Source organism: Trachymyrmex cornetzi, unplaced genomic scaffold, assembly GCF_001594075.2.
Source record: "Trachymyrmex cornetzi isolate Tcor2-1 unplaced genomic scaffold, Tcor1.1 scaffold123, whole genome shotgun sequence".
In the NCBI taxonomy this organism is placed as follows: Eukaryota; Metazoa; Arthropoda; class Insecta; order Hymenoptera; family Formicidae; genus Trachymyrmex; species Trachymyrmex cornetzi.
In genome coordinates this window covers 998823-1015692 of record NW_017295795.1, presented here as the reverse complement: position 1 = coordinate 1015692, position 16870 = coordinate 998823, and the positions used below count along the sequence as shown (strand labels likewise).

Below are 16870 nucleotides of genomic sequence, written 5' to 3'. Positions count from 1 at the left end.
TAATAATATATATACACATAAATATAATTTAATTTTTCTCCGAAACAAAAAGATAATTTTGAATATAATTTATAAATCTATTCTATCGATTGTAAATATGTGTTATTTTATTGAAAAATAAATTTTTATTAAAATATAATTTGTAAAAATTTTTATTGTATAGTTTTCCCATTTCCGACATTACAATCTGAAATAATGAGTAAACAAGAAAGTCTTAATATTAAAAGAAGCAATAATGTTTCTTTCTTTTAGAAATATTTAATTTCTTATGCAAAAGATAGAATTTTATTTTTGACTTTCTAATAATGATATCTTTTATATGATGAAATATCTTTCTTTAATTTTGTAGTAATGTATGCGTTTTTATTAATGAATATAAGAAATGTTTTTTAATGTGTTAAGACAATAAAACAAAGTAGATAAAAAGATAACATTAAATCGACGAATGTTCTGCCATAAGAATTTGAAAAACTTTAAAATTATCTCAAGAATTATATTTGACCATGTGAAGAAATTGATAAAGTAAACTCGAAGCGCAAATGAAGATTGAGAATTGTGCGTCCACGAGGGAACGAACAAAGCAACGGAGTTAGCTCGCGCGCTGCGAAAAGCGGTTGCGTAAATAAATTCCAGTTGAACGGCTTAACATGTATCGCGCAGCAGCTACGTCTCTGCAACGGCAGCTTTGTTAAAAGACGTTGCGCCCGAGGGAGTAACCTGAACGAGGTACGGAATGACGAGGAGGAAAATAAGAAAGACCCCGGGTGGCGGGTTCTGGTAGCGGCGACAGCGACGGTAGTACCGCACCAGGCAGTAATAAAACGTGACGGAAAGATGGCGAACAATAACGACACTGCAGGTAGCTGGCTGGATATTTGCCAACTAAAATTTTCACGGAGTTAAACGAAAGATATAGAAAAGTTAACAGACGAGCAGGAAGAACGAAGACGTATCGAAGATAGGATAGCGTGAATCGTTCACTGTTAACCCCTTTAGACTCTGCATTGTAATGTACACATTACGTTTGAAGACATTATTCGTTAAAACTATTTAATTCTATCGACATCACCTGAGATCTGATGTACATAAATATGTTGGAAAAATAGTCAAAATTTTGAAAAAATATTATCTAATTGTTTAATATGAATTGCTTATCAAAGTGTGCATAAATTGAATTAAAAAAATTTTTTAACATGATTTCTATAATATCAAGTCTGAAAGAGTTAAGGGCTGGCAGAAGTGGCGAGAAAACTTATTTACACCTCATTTATGTTGCAGATCTGCTCTCTACCATATATTGTCTTATATAAGAAATATTTTACCTGAAATTTTTTTGGCTGATATTTTACGAAGCTACGAAGCCTTCTAGAAAGCCGGATTCTGCAATTTAGCTCTTAAAAGTATTATAGTAACTAAAATTGTTCCTTACTCATGGTGCAGATACATGCCTTGCACTGATATTTTATCTTCTAGAAATACTATTGCGTCATGAGACTTTTCAGTTTCTTTTTTATGAAGCTATGAAAGCGCGACCAGAGCAGCATTGTGCAATTTGGTTCTTAAAACATTATAATAAATAAAATTATCTGTATTTTAATTGTACTATAGTACCGAATGAGAGATGAAAATGAATGTTTATTTATTTTACTTCTTCAAAAAGAAACGTTTTGTGCTTTCAAGCGACTTTCCTGATTACGGATATCGCAATTACATTGCGATTGTTTCAATATTTTATCCGTAATTTGAGACAAGAGAAATGCGTCTTCGATAGAGATCTCCACTGTGGCTTCCGCCGATCCCCTTAAGAACCTAAAACATGCGTAAGTGCCGTGGGTCTTCTTTAAGCCACAATTTCTCTCCTTCTCTTTTATCTCGTCGTTCACCTAGGTAATTGAACGGAAAGAAACAAAAATTGGAAGGCATTTGCCGTAATGGCTTAGCCGAGCGAGATAAGAAAGGAAGACGTGACAGGTATTACCGTCGGTATCGGATACACGCCAATCGAAGTTAAACGTGGCATCAGGAAATGTAGGACAAGTGGGAAGGTGAACGCGGACGAATTACGTACGTGGTGCGTGTCGCCAAGCGTAAGATTGATTATCTCCGGTGGTTAACAATTTAACGCGAGGTGAAAATGCCGGCAGCAGGTTATGCGACGCGGCGACGCGGAAAGATGTAAAAGATGCGCGGAGGAGTAAAGAAAAAGGTGAAGGTGAAGTGGAGGAAGTAGGTGGAAGAAAGCGGATAGAATAGAGCGGGCACAGGGAGCGCGTTGCACCAGCGGCGCGTAACGAGGGTATGGCGTATACGAGAGAACAATAAGGACGGTATCGCGCGGGATGTCTGCCAAGTAAAACTCGACAGAGTACGAAGAATAAGAACACCGAAGACCCACCATCTCCTACCCGCCTCCACCGCCGCTATCCGATATCCACCGCGTCAGCCCCTTAATCTCTGGCGGTGTGATAACGTCGACGCAGCATTTTGCATGCTAGACTGCCGCCGCATCCATTCTCGTTTCTCTCCTACCCTCCTCGCCCGACGGGCGTCTATTCGACTCCCTCACGTTTCTCTCGCCCTCGCCCTCGCTCTCGCGAGCGCGTTTCCAAACGCGTACGCCGGCATCAGCGAGCTCTACCACCATCGCCACCGCAACCACCACCACCACCACCACCACCACCACCACCGCCATTGCCGTACTGTCGTACTTGCCGCTCCCGTAATCTACTACCTGCTCAAGCTCTAGTCTGGCCTGGCTTTATTGCCTATGTAGCGGCTTCCGAGACCCTCCCCGAAGTACGATGTCGCACTCGTGTGCGGAGTCGTGGTGATATCGTGTTCTCTCTCGTCGATAATCGAACTTCACGAATTGCCATCCGTATATCTTCATCTTCCGCAAAGTGGAGAACGCCAGGGTCTCCAACTTGAGATGTAAGTTTCCAGTTTCGATACGCGCGTGGACAGCTAATGCCGCGCACGTACGAAGAATAATTACTCGACCGTATCAAAGGGATGTCCGTTGGGAGGCACATTGAGAGTATCATGTTTACGGCCTTCGTGCCGACCCTCTGAGGAACCTGGCCCCGAAGTAGCGCACGCACGGTATTGCTCGTAGAAAAGAAACGTCGATCGTAAAAGCGGCTGTTTCATTGAGTGAATTATGTTAACAGTTTGTTCTTGAGAAACTCTGGAATATCGTGGACCGCATAATAAGAGAAAAGGAAGAAAATAATACGGGAAAGTAACTAATGGCTCTCTCATCCTTTTTCTCCATTCTCACGTCAAAGCAAACTCCAGTAACATCAGGCGTAAGTCAACTTCCTCAACATTGCGTAATAATTTTCGCGAAGAAGAAGATTCTTCGCGTGAACGTCGGATGTCATCCGCGTCCGTATTTCTCTCGTGTTCGTCGAGCTCTCCCTCTCTCTCCCTCTCTCTCATGGGTAACGAAATAAAATTCAAGAATTGCCGGTTCCCGGGCAGAACAGCGACACGACGTGGCGGCAGAAACGGTGTTAACGGGCTGTCGGTGGTGTGGGTGGTTCCATAGTCACGCATTAGGAGGTCGCTCTCTCTGTTCCATGGCCCCTCTAGGCTCGTACGTTTCAATTTGTCCCCGGCCTCTGATGTAACCACGCGGTCTCATTAGTCGACGGGGCGAAGGAACGGGAGAGATGGCTCCGTCTCTGTTTCACCCCGACGTGCAGCTTCGTCGCTCAGCGGTGGCGCGCCACCCTCTCACCCTTTCCTACTCTCACGTCCTCTTTCTGTCTTTCCTTCTACCTCTCGCTCTCTACAATCAACCTTACTGCCGCAGCACTATTCCCGACCTAACTACCTCTTCGCTACGACCACCATCGGCAACGTCACCACTACTATCACCGTCGTCGACTACCGCGTCCGCGGGTATCAGTCTATATACCCTTCACGCTTCGATGTAAGGTACGGACAAACAATTACTTGTTCCACCCTCGTAATTGGTATGCCAGGAAAGAAGCCTCTATCCACCTGTCGGCTCTGCCACGTAAGACTCCTCGAGAAACTTTAGTCCACGGAACGGTAGAACCCCCATCCACTGGTTCCCTCGAAAGCTTCACCGAGCAAGCAGAGGAGCTTTCAGGGAATCGAAATTGCGTCCCGCCGAATGAACGAACTCCTGGCTAGGGCTTCTATGTTTTTATGTCTTACTTTTAGATCTATCTTTATTTTCCTGGGTTTCTTTCTCTTTCTCCTTTTTCTCTCTCTTTCTTTTTCTCGTTAGGGTTGATGTCAAATAAAGTATTCTTTTGTTGGCGATATTTTTTCATGACTGTGATTCTCGATATCAGCGCAAAACAGAAATAATTGTCTCTCTGAAATACGCACATATGCCACATATCGTTCGCGAATGATCAGCGTTCCATGACGAGGACAATGGCAGCGGTTATAATTATACCGATCGTAATTGCATGTGGAGATAACTCTCATGGTAATTTATTATTGGCTCTTATATATAGATATTTAACACGTGAATACAACGCACATCCAATGATTTTCGCAAATATAGGAACAAGTTTAAAGATACGTTTATATGATTAAATTAGCTCGTTACAAAATTTTAAGTAAATTCAACTACTATACTGTATCATCGAATACTTGATTGACTTGACGATAAACAAATGAATGTAATTACATATTGTCTTTATAACGCAGCAGTAATGCAACGCGCACTTGCTGTAATAGAATATAGAAGCGTCGTATCAATTTGCGAATGGCAACTAATACATACAACGTGGTTTGAGAGATGATGGTTCCGTCATCAGTGCGTCCTCGCAATATAAGCAATTAAGTGCGTAATTATATGAAACCGCACACGCCTGCGGCAACGGGTACCACAAATTCATTCGACGTGAACCACAAAGCAAATCACTGTCATGCGAAACGCGCGTTGGCAGCCTGTCAAGCATCGCAGAAAAAGTTTCGCCGAAATGTTAATAGTGGCCGACATTTCCGTAGCGTTTATCAGTGCGCTTCCACAATGGAATAAGAGTCGGATTATGACGTGGCGGAAACGCGAAAATCTCATTGTGTTCTTTCGCTTACACAAAATTATGATCAATTATACAGAGAGTAACTCTGCTCAGTGAAAAGAAAGAAAGAGAGAATTATAAATCTTTCCACAGAATGTACATATTAATTGTCTAATTCTTAATTACTATTTATTACATTTAGCATATACAATGGTGTTAAAATAAGATTATTATCTTTAATTGCTGCTTTTATATTTAGCTACTTTATACCTTTTATATGTCTTTTTATTCATTTTTCTTGCAGACGTATAAAAGGATTCATTGCTCCATACATTTGACGATTTTTGCAGTTTTAATATTTTTACTGTTTATTGTTAAAAAATTCTAATAATTCACGTGTTGGTTTTTCCGATGTATTTCCATCATGCTTTCCCCATTCGCGAAAAACTGTTTACCGTAATCGAACGTATCTGAGAGAGACGGACCCGTAGAATATGTTTGCTCTAATAGTACTGGGAACATGGAACGTAATTTTCTTCTCTGTGTACAAGCTCCGTAATACTCGACATTTTCACGGTATCTCTGATCAGGGCCGGCGTTAGAATTTTCTGAGAGCGGTTAAACGTTATAATAGCAGTTATAATAGTAAAATATATCAAAATTTTCAGCTTTTTTCTGCAAATCTGTTATCTACTCAAGTTTAAACATACATTAATGATAATTGTTTAAAAAGTTGTTAATCACAATGGAGTTAATATATATTGTAGATTTTTCATTAATTCATTTAATTAAAGTATATAATGAACGTTCTTATGAGCCTCTTAAGGATGTGAAATTATATCTTTATATTTTATAAAAATTTGTATATTTTTAGAATAAGCAAAAAGCAGAAAGATGGTACGATGAACAAAGTTAAAATTATTATAATTTGATTATTATGTATTTTCATGTTAATTGATATTTGTGCAAATAAAGTTCTCCTCGTTTATCAATTTCGATCTCTCGCAGTGACGCGTCTATCTACATCGCGGTCGAGCCGGCCCTGACTTTGATTCTTGGTCCGTACAGAGAGACTCCGTACTTCCTCACTTGAATGCACTGGCGTGCGTACTTAAAAGCAAATATAATTGAAATAAATGAAATTATACCCGCGCTCATTTTCGCTAATACGATTTTCCTCTTAAGGACGGCGGTCGATCATGGCGTGTGATAGGATTAGGATGGAGAGGTATTCAAGCAGAAAGCTCCTGTAGGCGCAAGGAATGCGAGGTTTCCGTTTCCGTCGCGACGGTAAATGGACATTTACATCGCAAGAAGGGGAACATCGTGATAGACAAGAATGCCGTCATTATGGCGGCGGTTCGGCTCAAGCCATCCCCTCTGGATAGTAGATGCGTAAACGAGATAAAAGCATGCAAAAGACGCGCAGTGCAGCGCTCCGGATACGACGTCGTCTCCTCCTTCGCGCGGCTTTTATCTTCTTTATCCCCTCTGCGCTTCCTCCATATTCTTTTATAAACTTTAAGAGGTAATTGAACGTCAACAAACTCCGTATTTCAAATTATTCCCCGTAATATTTCTTTCCTGTCGTGCTTGCGCAACATTGTGCATTCGCATCGCGTTGGCGCGAGTTACTTGCCGTCTCGTAAATTTTGTGCTTTATTTAACAAGCGAACTAACGTAAATAACACACGATGCTATCGTGTCTAATTTAACATGACAAATCTACATACCCTTTTATCTAACAATAATCGATGGTTTAATACTAGAAGTACCAAATCGATCATTATTGACTCTATTGTTTCTATTTTTCAAATTACAACTATTTCTTGTGTAAAAGGTAAAAGTCTGAAATTTGTGATTTTTTAATAATTATATATACATTCTTTATATTGATTATTTGCTTGGTCCTTTTAGTGACTAAGAAACATTGGTACGTCTAATCCTCAGGGGGCGGGATTATTTCTCACAGTTTCTTTCTTTAAGATTTGTTGTAATTTATTATTTTATTGTATCCTTCAAAATGATACTGTTTCATACAGCCACTACGGTGGTTTTCTATCCTGTAAACATTAAAGAGTAACTTTTGTTATCATTGTGATTTTCTCGCTTTTTATTCTACTTTTATTATTTCGAAAAAATTAGTTCAATATTTCACCGTGAATGTAATAAAATTCGAGAAATGATGGAATTCGTCGCTCGCAGGCAGACGCTTCGTGACCGATTAGCTCGTCGCTGCTGGAACTTTCGTTCTAGTTTTATTTTTCGCAAATAGCGCGACGTTCGCCGGCTTGCAAAATAGGACGTGAACTTTTTTGATTACGTTCGTCAAGTAGCCGAATACATTGGAGCGAGTACACCGCACGGCCACGGGTTGGTTGGTAGTGCCTTAACCGTCTTCGATACGTTACCGCCAGTAATGTGATTCCTGAATTATTCATGAGAAATATGAGTGGTACTTAATCGCGCACTCACCGCCCGACCCGCGAGCGAGCGCGCGCGACGCATCCCGCGCGATGAAAGTGGTAACGGGCAATTAAATTTAAATTTTAAACGCCGGACTTTATCGTTCGCGATGAATTAATCCGTTTGATACCTATCCGGCGCAGGCCCGGTGCGGCGCGGTACGGTTTGTTTTGTTTGCGGGACCGATGCACGACGAACGCTCTGCGTCGCTACAAACTCGACGGTATAAAATTCATTCTGATTTGCGCGGAACTCGATAACACATCCGATTTAGAAGGCTTCGCTTTTCCGCGTGTGTGTGTGTGTGTCGTTATCCGCGGGGCAATTAACGGGAAATTATATTTCCGAGACGCTTTTCGAGACTATTTTGCTCGACCTCGCGTTGAAAGGTACCGGGCGACACTTCAAAGATCGAATAAAGAAGGTCGATAATTCAGCGAATTCACTAGCACTGAGTCAACGTACGTTAACAGAACGGAGAGCAGAGAGAAGCGAGAGAGAACGGCAAAGGGATGTGCGAGAGGGTGAGAGACAGGGGTTGAAGGCCGGCGTGGCCGTGGGTCGATTTTACACGGACAACGTACAATCTCTATGCATGAGGCTCACTGGGGCTACCGCTTCCTAAGTACACAGAATACGTATTTGCATTTCGGTCTTTGTACCGGTGTGTCCTGTTAGTGCGTTGTCCCTCTCTTTCTGCCTGTCACATACACACTCACATGCTCTCGTACTCTCTCTCTCTCTCTCTCTCTCTCTCTCTCCACTCTCTCGCTCTTTCTCTTCCTGTTTCTCGCTCGCAGTTCCGCCGTAGTTGGCTGGTTGGCTGGCTCCGGCTTTATGTATACGCGTATAGTCGCTCCGGATCTCTACACGCATAGCGTTAACCGCACTGCGGTTCCCTCGCGAGTCTCAACTATCCCTCCAAGATAGTATTTATAAGCTTTGTATTAAATCATCGTTGAAGACGGGAGAGAAACCCGACACACGTCGCGCAGAGACTCTCCTGACATTGTTGGATCCAGAATTTTGTCAAGAGGAATGTCACTGACTGACAGTTGACACTGATGACCAAGCGAAAGTTTTTTAAAGTCAAATATGAAAAGATAAAATATTTAATTATTATTTAATTATTAAGTTTTACTATTATATTAAAAAGATATTATTTAAATATATTATAATTCATAAAATGTCTTATTTGAAATTATATATGATCACAAAAAAAATGATATAATGAGATCTATGTTTTTTATATCTAGAAGGTTCTTAAATTAAAAAATATTTTTGGAATATTAAAATTATGATTAAGCAGAAATATTATAAAAATATTAAATTCAAATAAGAGGCAATAAACCACTACGCCAATTATCAGAGGCGAAAATAATATATTATAAAAAGAATGCAAAAAGACGTTTCGGTCTTAAATTAGACCATTTTCAGTTCAAATAAGGCGAGATACAAACCCAAAGTTAAAATAAATAATAAAAATTATAAAGCCGCTATTAAATACAATTCATTGTAATGTTTTTCGAGCCAACGCAAATTTAGATCGTACAATTAAAATTTTTCTCTGTGTACAAAATTGATTCTTCGGTAATTAATATTCCACGTCTATATCAGAAGGCCTTTATTATAATTGGCGTAGTGGTTTATTGCCTCTTATTTGAGTTTTGTTTTTAATATCAACCACGTTTTGACCTAATTTTGTTATTATAAAAATATTATATAACATTTTGCTATAAATATTTTTTAGAAAGAGGTTCTAAAGGGGGTTATAGCCCCCGTGGATCCGCCAATGCCTCCTGACGTTTCACTGTGACTATTATCCGAGATACACTCTCAACAAATCGACCAGCACCCTCTGTAAGAACGCTCGTAAAACAGTGCTCGGATATTTTATATCTCGAAAGTCGAAACGGTTGCGATGGGTGTTAAATGAAACTATGTTCTCAATAAAATTTGCTGCTTTCGACGCGACGTGGGGGGAGGTGTCGAAAATATGCAGTGTCGGGGAAAATTGCATGGAAATTCGCTACGATCAACGGATACTGAGATACACTTTGAAATCGCCGGAATAATTCCCCTTCGACTCTGATATACTGCAGAGGAATTTCGAGAATTCAGAGTTACTCGAAAATAGAGTGAGAGATCGAGCGAGGGAAGGCAAAATCGTGACTGTCAAGTCGCGGCGAAATTAACATGGCTTCTTGCCACGATCTGTGAATGTACATTGTCTGCGAACTTGCTGTACGTAAGTCTGTGTGCTCGCAGACCTTGGATTAATTCATTGTTCAAAGATCCCCTGTCTCCGTGAGAAGATCTATTCCAGGAACATTCTCTCTATCCTTGCTGCTTCAGAATTACGAAAACTCTTAGATAACGATACGTCGATCAAATCTTGTACCTCTAACAATGAGTCGTAGTTTCTGCAAAAAGGTTATTCTCAGGCTCAAAGAAACGCAATCTGCCCAAATGCCAAAACTTGCTAACATAATTTACATGGAAACTAGAGAAATGTACGGATATCCCGCTAAGATGAATTTTATTGCGTGTTATGCATGGAGAAAAGAATTTTTATTTGGCGTATACGGTAGCTTTAGATTAAACCCTTGCTCTCCTCTCTCTCTCTCTCTCTCTCTCTCTCTCTCTCTCTGTCTCTCTCTCTCTCTCTTTTTCTCTGGAGGCTCAGATTAAATCTCCCTTAAAACGGCCGACTTTACGATCCCGGCTGTCTCGAGCAGTTTCTTTCCGCGGCAGTTTAGTAAGTTAGCCAACCGCCGTAAAGTATCACCGATTTATGGCTTCGGGTTACCGAGCCATCTACTCTGAAAAGAAATCAGCTATTCGGCCGATTCTCGAACCGATCGTGCGTATATATTGTACGTATACTGTAAGTAACGATGTGCGCAATGAAGTACGAGTTATGAATTATAGTTGCATTTTGTACATAAATCGTATATATATATATATATACAGGGTGTATACAAAGTACGCTAAAAGATTTTAAGGAACGATCGCCTACACAAATTTAAGACGAAAACTTTATATGACCTTATGTCCCAAATGGCTTACAATTAGTTCCAAAGGGTTTAAAAAAATTTTGTTTTTTTTCAAAAATTTGAAAACCATTTGAGTTATTTTGATAAAACTTCAAACATTTACAAAGTTTCATCAAAATAATTCGAGTGGTTTTCGAAATTTTTCTTTGATATTCTGTACCTTTAAAATAAGCCATTTCAGACATACGATTATATAAAGTTTTCGTCTTTAATTTATGTGAGCAATCATCCCTTAAAATCTTTTAGCGTACTTAGTATACACTCTGTATGTATATACAAGGTGTCTCACGATCACCGTATTTTCACAGCATATTCTAGAGATAAAGTAGACTAAAAATCCTAATATGAAAACGTTAAGGCTGCAATAATTTTTTGAATTATAAGTTAACTTTAACTAATTACAAGTCACAAACTATTGTAGCTTCGACATTTTTATATTAGAATTTTTTACTCTAGAATATGCTATAAAAGTATTGTATGGTTGTCGTGAGACATCCTTTGTATATACAGAGTGTTTCAAAATTCGCGCCCGCGAAGTACAAAACGTGATACTTCATGCTAAAAGAAACAATTTAATTTTTTTGCAAAATTGCGTCTGACAAGTAGTTTTTGCAGGAGAGCAGGTTGAAGTTGTACGAGTAAACGCAAAAATTATTTATCGAATGTAATTTTACTACAGGAAAGAGTTGTTTGTTTTAACACAAAAAATAACTTTTTCCTTTAGCAAAATTGCGTCCGATAAGTAATTTTTGCAGGAGAGCAGGTTGAAGTCAACAAATAAGAGCAAAAATTATTTATCAAACGCAATTTCGTTAAAGGAAAAAGTTGTTTGTTTTAGCATAAAATATCACATCTTGTACTTCGCGGGCGCGAATTTGGAAACGCCCTGTATACATATATATAAGCATGTATCCATAATTTTCTTGAAATCAAGTATAAATCGTCGCTGTGGTGAGAGAAAGAGAAAAGAGAGAGACTATCGTCCCGGCGAGCTAACTGAAAATCAGCATGGCCGCTTGGAACATTTTTTTTTTCTTTTTCTTTTTTATAGCAGAGCACCGTGTAGCTTTAATATGTACGCTTGTTTTTTCCTTTTTTTTACAGTCGACCGCCCAAAACGTCGTTTAACTCCGAGCACGAATGTACGTGGCGGGTAGGAAAATTGTACGTGGTGGATATAAAACAAGCAGGCATGACGAATGAAAAGCATTGGACCTGAAAGCGAAGCAATTTTAGGTATTGACCTTTTGACAATGCGCAAAGAGGAAGTACCTGCTTTCGTGCGTGAAGCGTGACTGGCCGCGGCGACAATTAAATCCGTCGAGCGCACTTTCGTTTCATTATATCCTCCGATCGATATCTCCCGAGCCGAAAAATAGACGATGATAATATCATTCGATATTCGCGATAAATAGTTGAAACTGTTTCTAGTGTGGATAATCGGGATACGTAAAGCCATTTATTTATGCAAAGGTAAAACGGCGATAGTTAATGACAAAATATTTCAACGTGGAATGAACGTAGTTTAATTAACTTAGCGATCGCGTTTCAAAAGTATTCGTTCACGGTTACGGGCAGAAAATAATATCGCTCGCGTGCACGCTTTTATCCTGTTAAAAGTGTTTACTGTGTTTTTTGAGGTATTTATGTTTTACGCGATACAATTTAAAAATTTGTAAAAGAGCTCACGCGGAATTCTGTAATATAGAAAGGTCAGCCCGCGGTGTATTTAACCAAGTTAACGTATCGCGATATAATTATTTTCTTTACGCACCAAATATGCAAGCGCGTTTAACGTAATAACGCGGCTCGGCGCGAGCGAATAATGACGCTACTTATGTTCGTTTTAAGGTAGCTTTCACGCTCATTATAAGCCACACGGCCACAGGGGAGAATCGTGGCGGAACAAAAACCGCATACCTCGCAGAATTAGCGAATTTCCGACCGAAAAATATACCGTGCATTTCTTTTGAGGTTTCTAAAAATATGTACCTCGCGGTATTTATGCGGGAAAAAAAGAATTCATCGAAATTATGCGAAATCGGAAATGCATTCCGGTGGAATGACGTAAAACGAGGAGGATCGACAAACTGAAATATTAGTCCGCTATTTTTTTCGTGAGTTCCTCCAGCGTATCGATAACCCGTAAACACATTTCGACGTAACGTTGTAATTATAGTTTTGCGGTCGACAATTTTCGAGTGCGCTAACCGTTTTCGCTAGCTGGAATTTCGCGAACGATTCGTGACTATACGAGCATGTTAATATTATTCAAGCCGCGATACATGATAACATGGACTATCTATATTATCGTTGGACTAGCTAATCTCTGATGCGGTAACGTGGATAAATTTCCGGATGATAACGCGAAACGCACCGAAATTTAATGGCGAAGCTTTATCGTGTAAAGTTCAGCAGTTAACGCATACCATGGGGTTTACCGCATCACCTTCTACCATTCACGAATCAATTTGGTGAAGTGCATTTATATTTTAACTAAAGTATTACGGGAGGGGAAGAGAAAATGGGCTCATACATACATTAATCTTCTACCGTCGCATTGGTACGCCGCATAGTTGCGCGATCGCGCGAAAACATCGGTGATAAGCTGCTCAACTAGAAATCAGATTGCACAGACAAGATAATGGCCGGCACTCTAATCGTAGATTAGCTATTCCGTAATACGAAATAATTAACGTTCGATCGCAGATACTGCAGGGGCTCAATTAAATGGACAAGCGCTGCTGACGCAGGCAATTAACGTACCGAATGGTGTGCCTTACTGTGTAACGAAGATAATTTTGCCCAATTTTGTCCACTGCTGTGGCACATCGCGCGATACGTTGCCGGGTGTAAATATAGGATATCGCGAAATCATACAATTTTTCGTCTGATTGTGAGTCGGATAATAAGAACTTAATGATGAGTTCCAACGTGCTGTTTTTTCAGAGATAAACAGTTGAAATTTTTCACAAATCAGATTTTTCAACACATAGATAAAATCCTTTCATTTCTGTTCGTTCTTTTATCTTATAACAGGATTTTGATTGACATTTCGTACTACGGTCTTTTAAGGTAAAGCGTAAAGCCGAGTAAAATCGTAAAGCGTGGGGATCGCAAGTTCAAAGGCCTCGAGAGGGTATAAGAGGGGATGTAATAGTAGAGCAGAGTGGAGAACTTTCGATTAATAATCCACTGCACAGACTGGACGCGCCGGTTAGATTCAGAGATTGTTACGGGGATTAAATTTATACCTCAAGAATGCAAAATCAAATTTGCAATTATGGCATTAGCCGAGATCTTCCAAGGTTCACTACTGTTTCTACAATCTCTTTATCATTTTACTAAAGAAATCTTTTTATAAATTGTACGTGTTATAATTTTATTGATAAAAACATACTGTAATTCTTTAGAAAAGAAACATTTATTCCGAATTGGGAAACTTACTTTATACGTTATTTATAATAAATTATTTTTTATTATAAAAATTAAGTACAAAAAGTATTTTATTTTTTATATTACATTTTATCATTTGTATTACTTTTTGTATTCAATTTCTATAATATAAATATATATAAGATAACCTAAAGAGTAACTCACAAAATAACTTTCCCAATCCTGCATTTATTGTAATGAAATAATTATTGAATTTACAATTTAATTGGCCGAAAACTAACGATCGCCACGATTTTTGATCCCTACTGGAAAAGCATTCGTCTGTAATTTCATGCCTGTAATTCGTCGATAAGGTCTACGACGCGTCATATAGGAAAGTACTGCACGATCCGTTTTAGTACCATCCGTTTTACAGGTTTTATCCGTTTTACATTTCAATAATTCTATTGGCGATTGAACTCCTTTAGAACAACATTTCATATCACGCACACACGCGGGTGATTTATTAGCCAATTGCATGCCTCATAATTCAATCACATGATATATAAAATCGTGTTTTATCTTTACATTAACAATGCATAATGTAGGCGTTTGTTTAACGAAATAATTTGTAAATCAATAAGTGAATTCTCTTTGTAGGGATATCTGGTTTTTGATCTTCCATAATAGCACAAAATTGTCGCGCGAATATTTGTATATTAAATTGAAATATACGATTGATAAAATCCTCGTTCGATGCGTCAGCGATTCTGTCGCTCATTCCCAGCGACACGCGTCCACGAAGACGAGATGCATAGGATTTGCGAATATGTCGCTGATGGAAATTACTCGTTATGCCCTGGAGAATTGCACGCGAGACGTCCGATGATGGGAAGTAAAGTACGATGATGATCGGCGTTAGAAGGCGGATAAACTCTGTTCCCTCTCTTTCCGAACCTTCTCTGACTTCCCTGTTGCCGTATAATGACTAACAATCCCTCCGCACGAGCCGTTGAAACAATGGAAACAATATAGCGATACGAGAAAGCCGGTTTGCATTGTCGGACAAACCACAGACAGGGCTCCTCATTTTCCCTCCTTTGCGCCCCTTTCTCTTTTCTACCCTATTCGTCTGCATCCACCACGATCTGTGGTACATCTATATACCATTCATTCGTTCTTCTCTCTGATTCCATCTCACTTTGTGCTATACCACACAGTCGTTCGCGTTTTGTCTGTTTCTGCACCCGTGGATATTCCGGACTTAACTTTTTCGTCCATCCTCCTCTTCGTCGCTCTTCGGAAAGCGCGGAAAGAATCGTACGCCGCTGAATAGGCGTTGATTCCGGAGCGGAGACTGCTCCCTTCGCGACGCTTCTTCCGCCCTTTATACGCGCGCCGGCAGCACTAAGGGTTTTACCTTCTCATTCTTCATCGGCAATTAGTCAGCGATGCTAAGTTCGCCGGTACCGTTATTAGTCGCGCTGACTTTTCGAAATTATGAGGAGTGAAACGATATCTTGCGCGTTACTCGTCGACAAAATTTTTCACAGTCTAAAATATATTAACGAACGGTTAAAATGTACTATAAAGTAATGCGTCGTTCGAAATTTGAGATATTTAATATTTTATTTAAACAGGGAAAATATCTATGGAAAGAGAGAGAGAGATAGAGAGAGAGAGAGAGAAACTTGAAATACATATTGGGAATTATGGTTTAACCATAACATGACATATTTTTGATAAAGTAAATAAAAACACGTAAACTCTCTTTGTAGAAATATTTATTTTATATTCTATTCCATTTTTTATAATAATCCATTTCAATATGAATATAATCGAAGCGAATTTCTCACTTAACGTCCTATAAAAACAAACAATAATTAAAATTGGGCTCTTGAGATAAATATTAAACAATAAATAAAAAAACGGACAATTAAGAGCCTAAATTCGCAGTAATTGGAGCGATTATATCAACATATATTTCTCAGTACTACTATAGTATATAACAAATACCGAACATTTCGGCTTAATTCAAGCCATCTTTAGTAGTCTAGTATAAAAAAAATCTCTTGATAAATAATTCCAGACATCTTGGTAGTCTCGTATAATACCATTTCCTTGAATTCAACTAGTCGCAAATCAAAGTAATCGAGTGCAGCAAGGGAGTCTCCCAGATTACCAAATCTGAAGTATGTAATCGTCATTTAGCTGTAGACTAAGTGCGAGCTACTGCACTCCATAACTGCAATAAAATACAATAAATTAAATCACGATCGGCAAAGACACAGTGAATATGTCGCTAAAGATGCTTGACGTTGTGATATTCTTTTTGCCGATCGTGATTTAATTTATTGTATTTTATTGTGCAATTATGGAGTGCAGTAGCTCGCATTTAGTCTAACAGCTAAGTGGCGGTTACATACTTCAGATTTGGTAATTTGGAAGACTCCCTTGCTGCACTCGATTATTTTGATTTGCGACTACTTGAATTGTATTAAGGAAATGGTATACGAGACTACCAAGATGTCTGGAATTATTTATCAAGAGATTTTTTTATACTAGAATGCTGAAGATGGCTTGAATTAAGCCAAAACGGTCAGTATTTGTTATATATACATATATAGTAGTACTGACAAGTAAACCTACGGAGGTGTCACTTACCGATTTTAATGAAACTTTGCATATTTGTAGAACTTTGAAAAATATTTAACACGTATTTTTTTTTTATCTGCAATGGTTCACTCTGAAGGATGAAAACTACCCCTTAAAGGTAAGGGAAAGATTTAACATATTAGGTGAAATAAGTTGAAAATTTTAAAAAGTAAAATGTGTTAGGGGCCTTTTGGGGTTGCTGAAACTGAATCTTATGTCAAAAGTATGAAATTCAAAATGACGGACCCAATATAGTGTCCATATACATTAAAATTTTTATTAGTTTTTATCAAAATGAGTAAATTTTAA

At 38.8% G+C, this 16870-nt stretch overlaps 1 protein-coding gene across 1 annotated transcript in view; it reads left to right on the top strand.

The window, feature by feature from the left end:
* Positions 1-2182: 2182 nt before the first annotated feature.
* LOC108769823 (Down syndrome cell adhesion molecule-like protein Dscam2) overlaps positions 2183-16870 on the top strand; it is an 86836-nt gene continuing 72148 nt past the window's right edge. Inside the window, exons 1-2 of the mRNA XM_018521033.1 lie at positions 2183-2212; positions 2629-2796. Coding sequence (XP_018376535.1) covers positions 2183-2212; positions 2629-2796 — 198 coding nt within the window. The remainder of the gene's footprint in view (positions 2213-2628; positions 2797-16870) is intronic.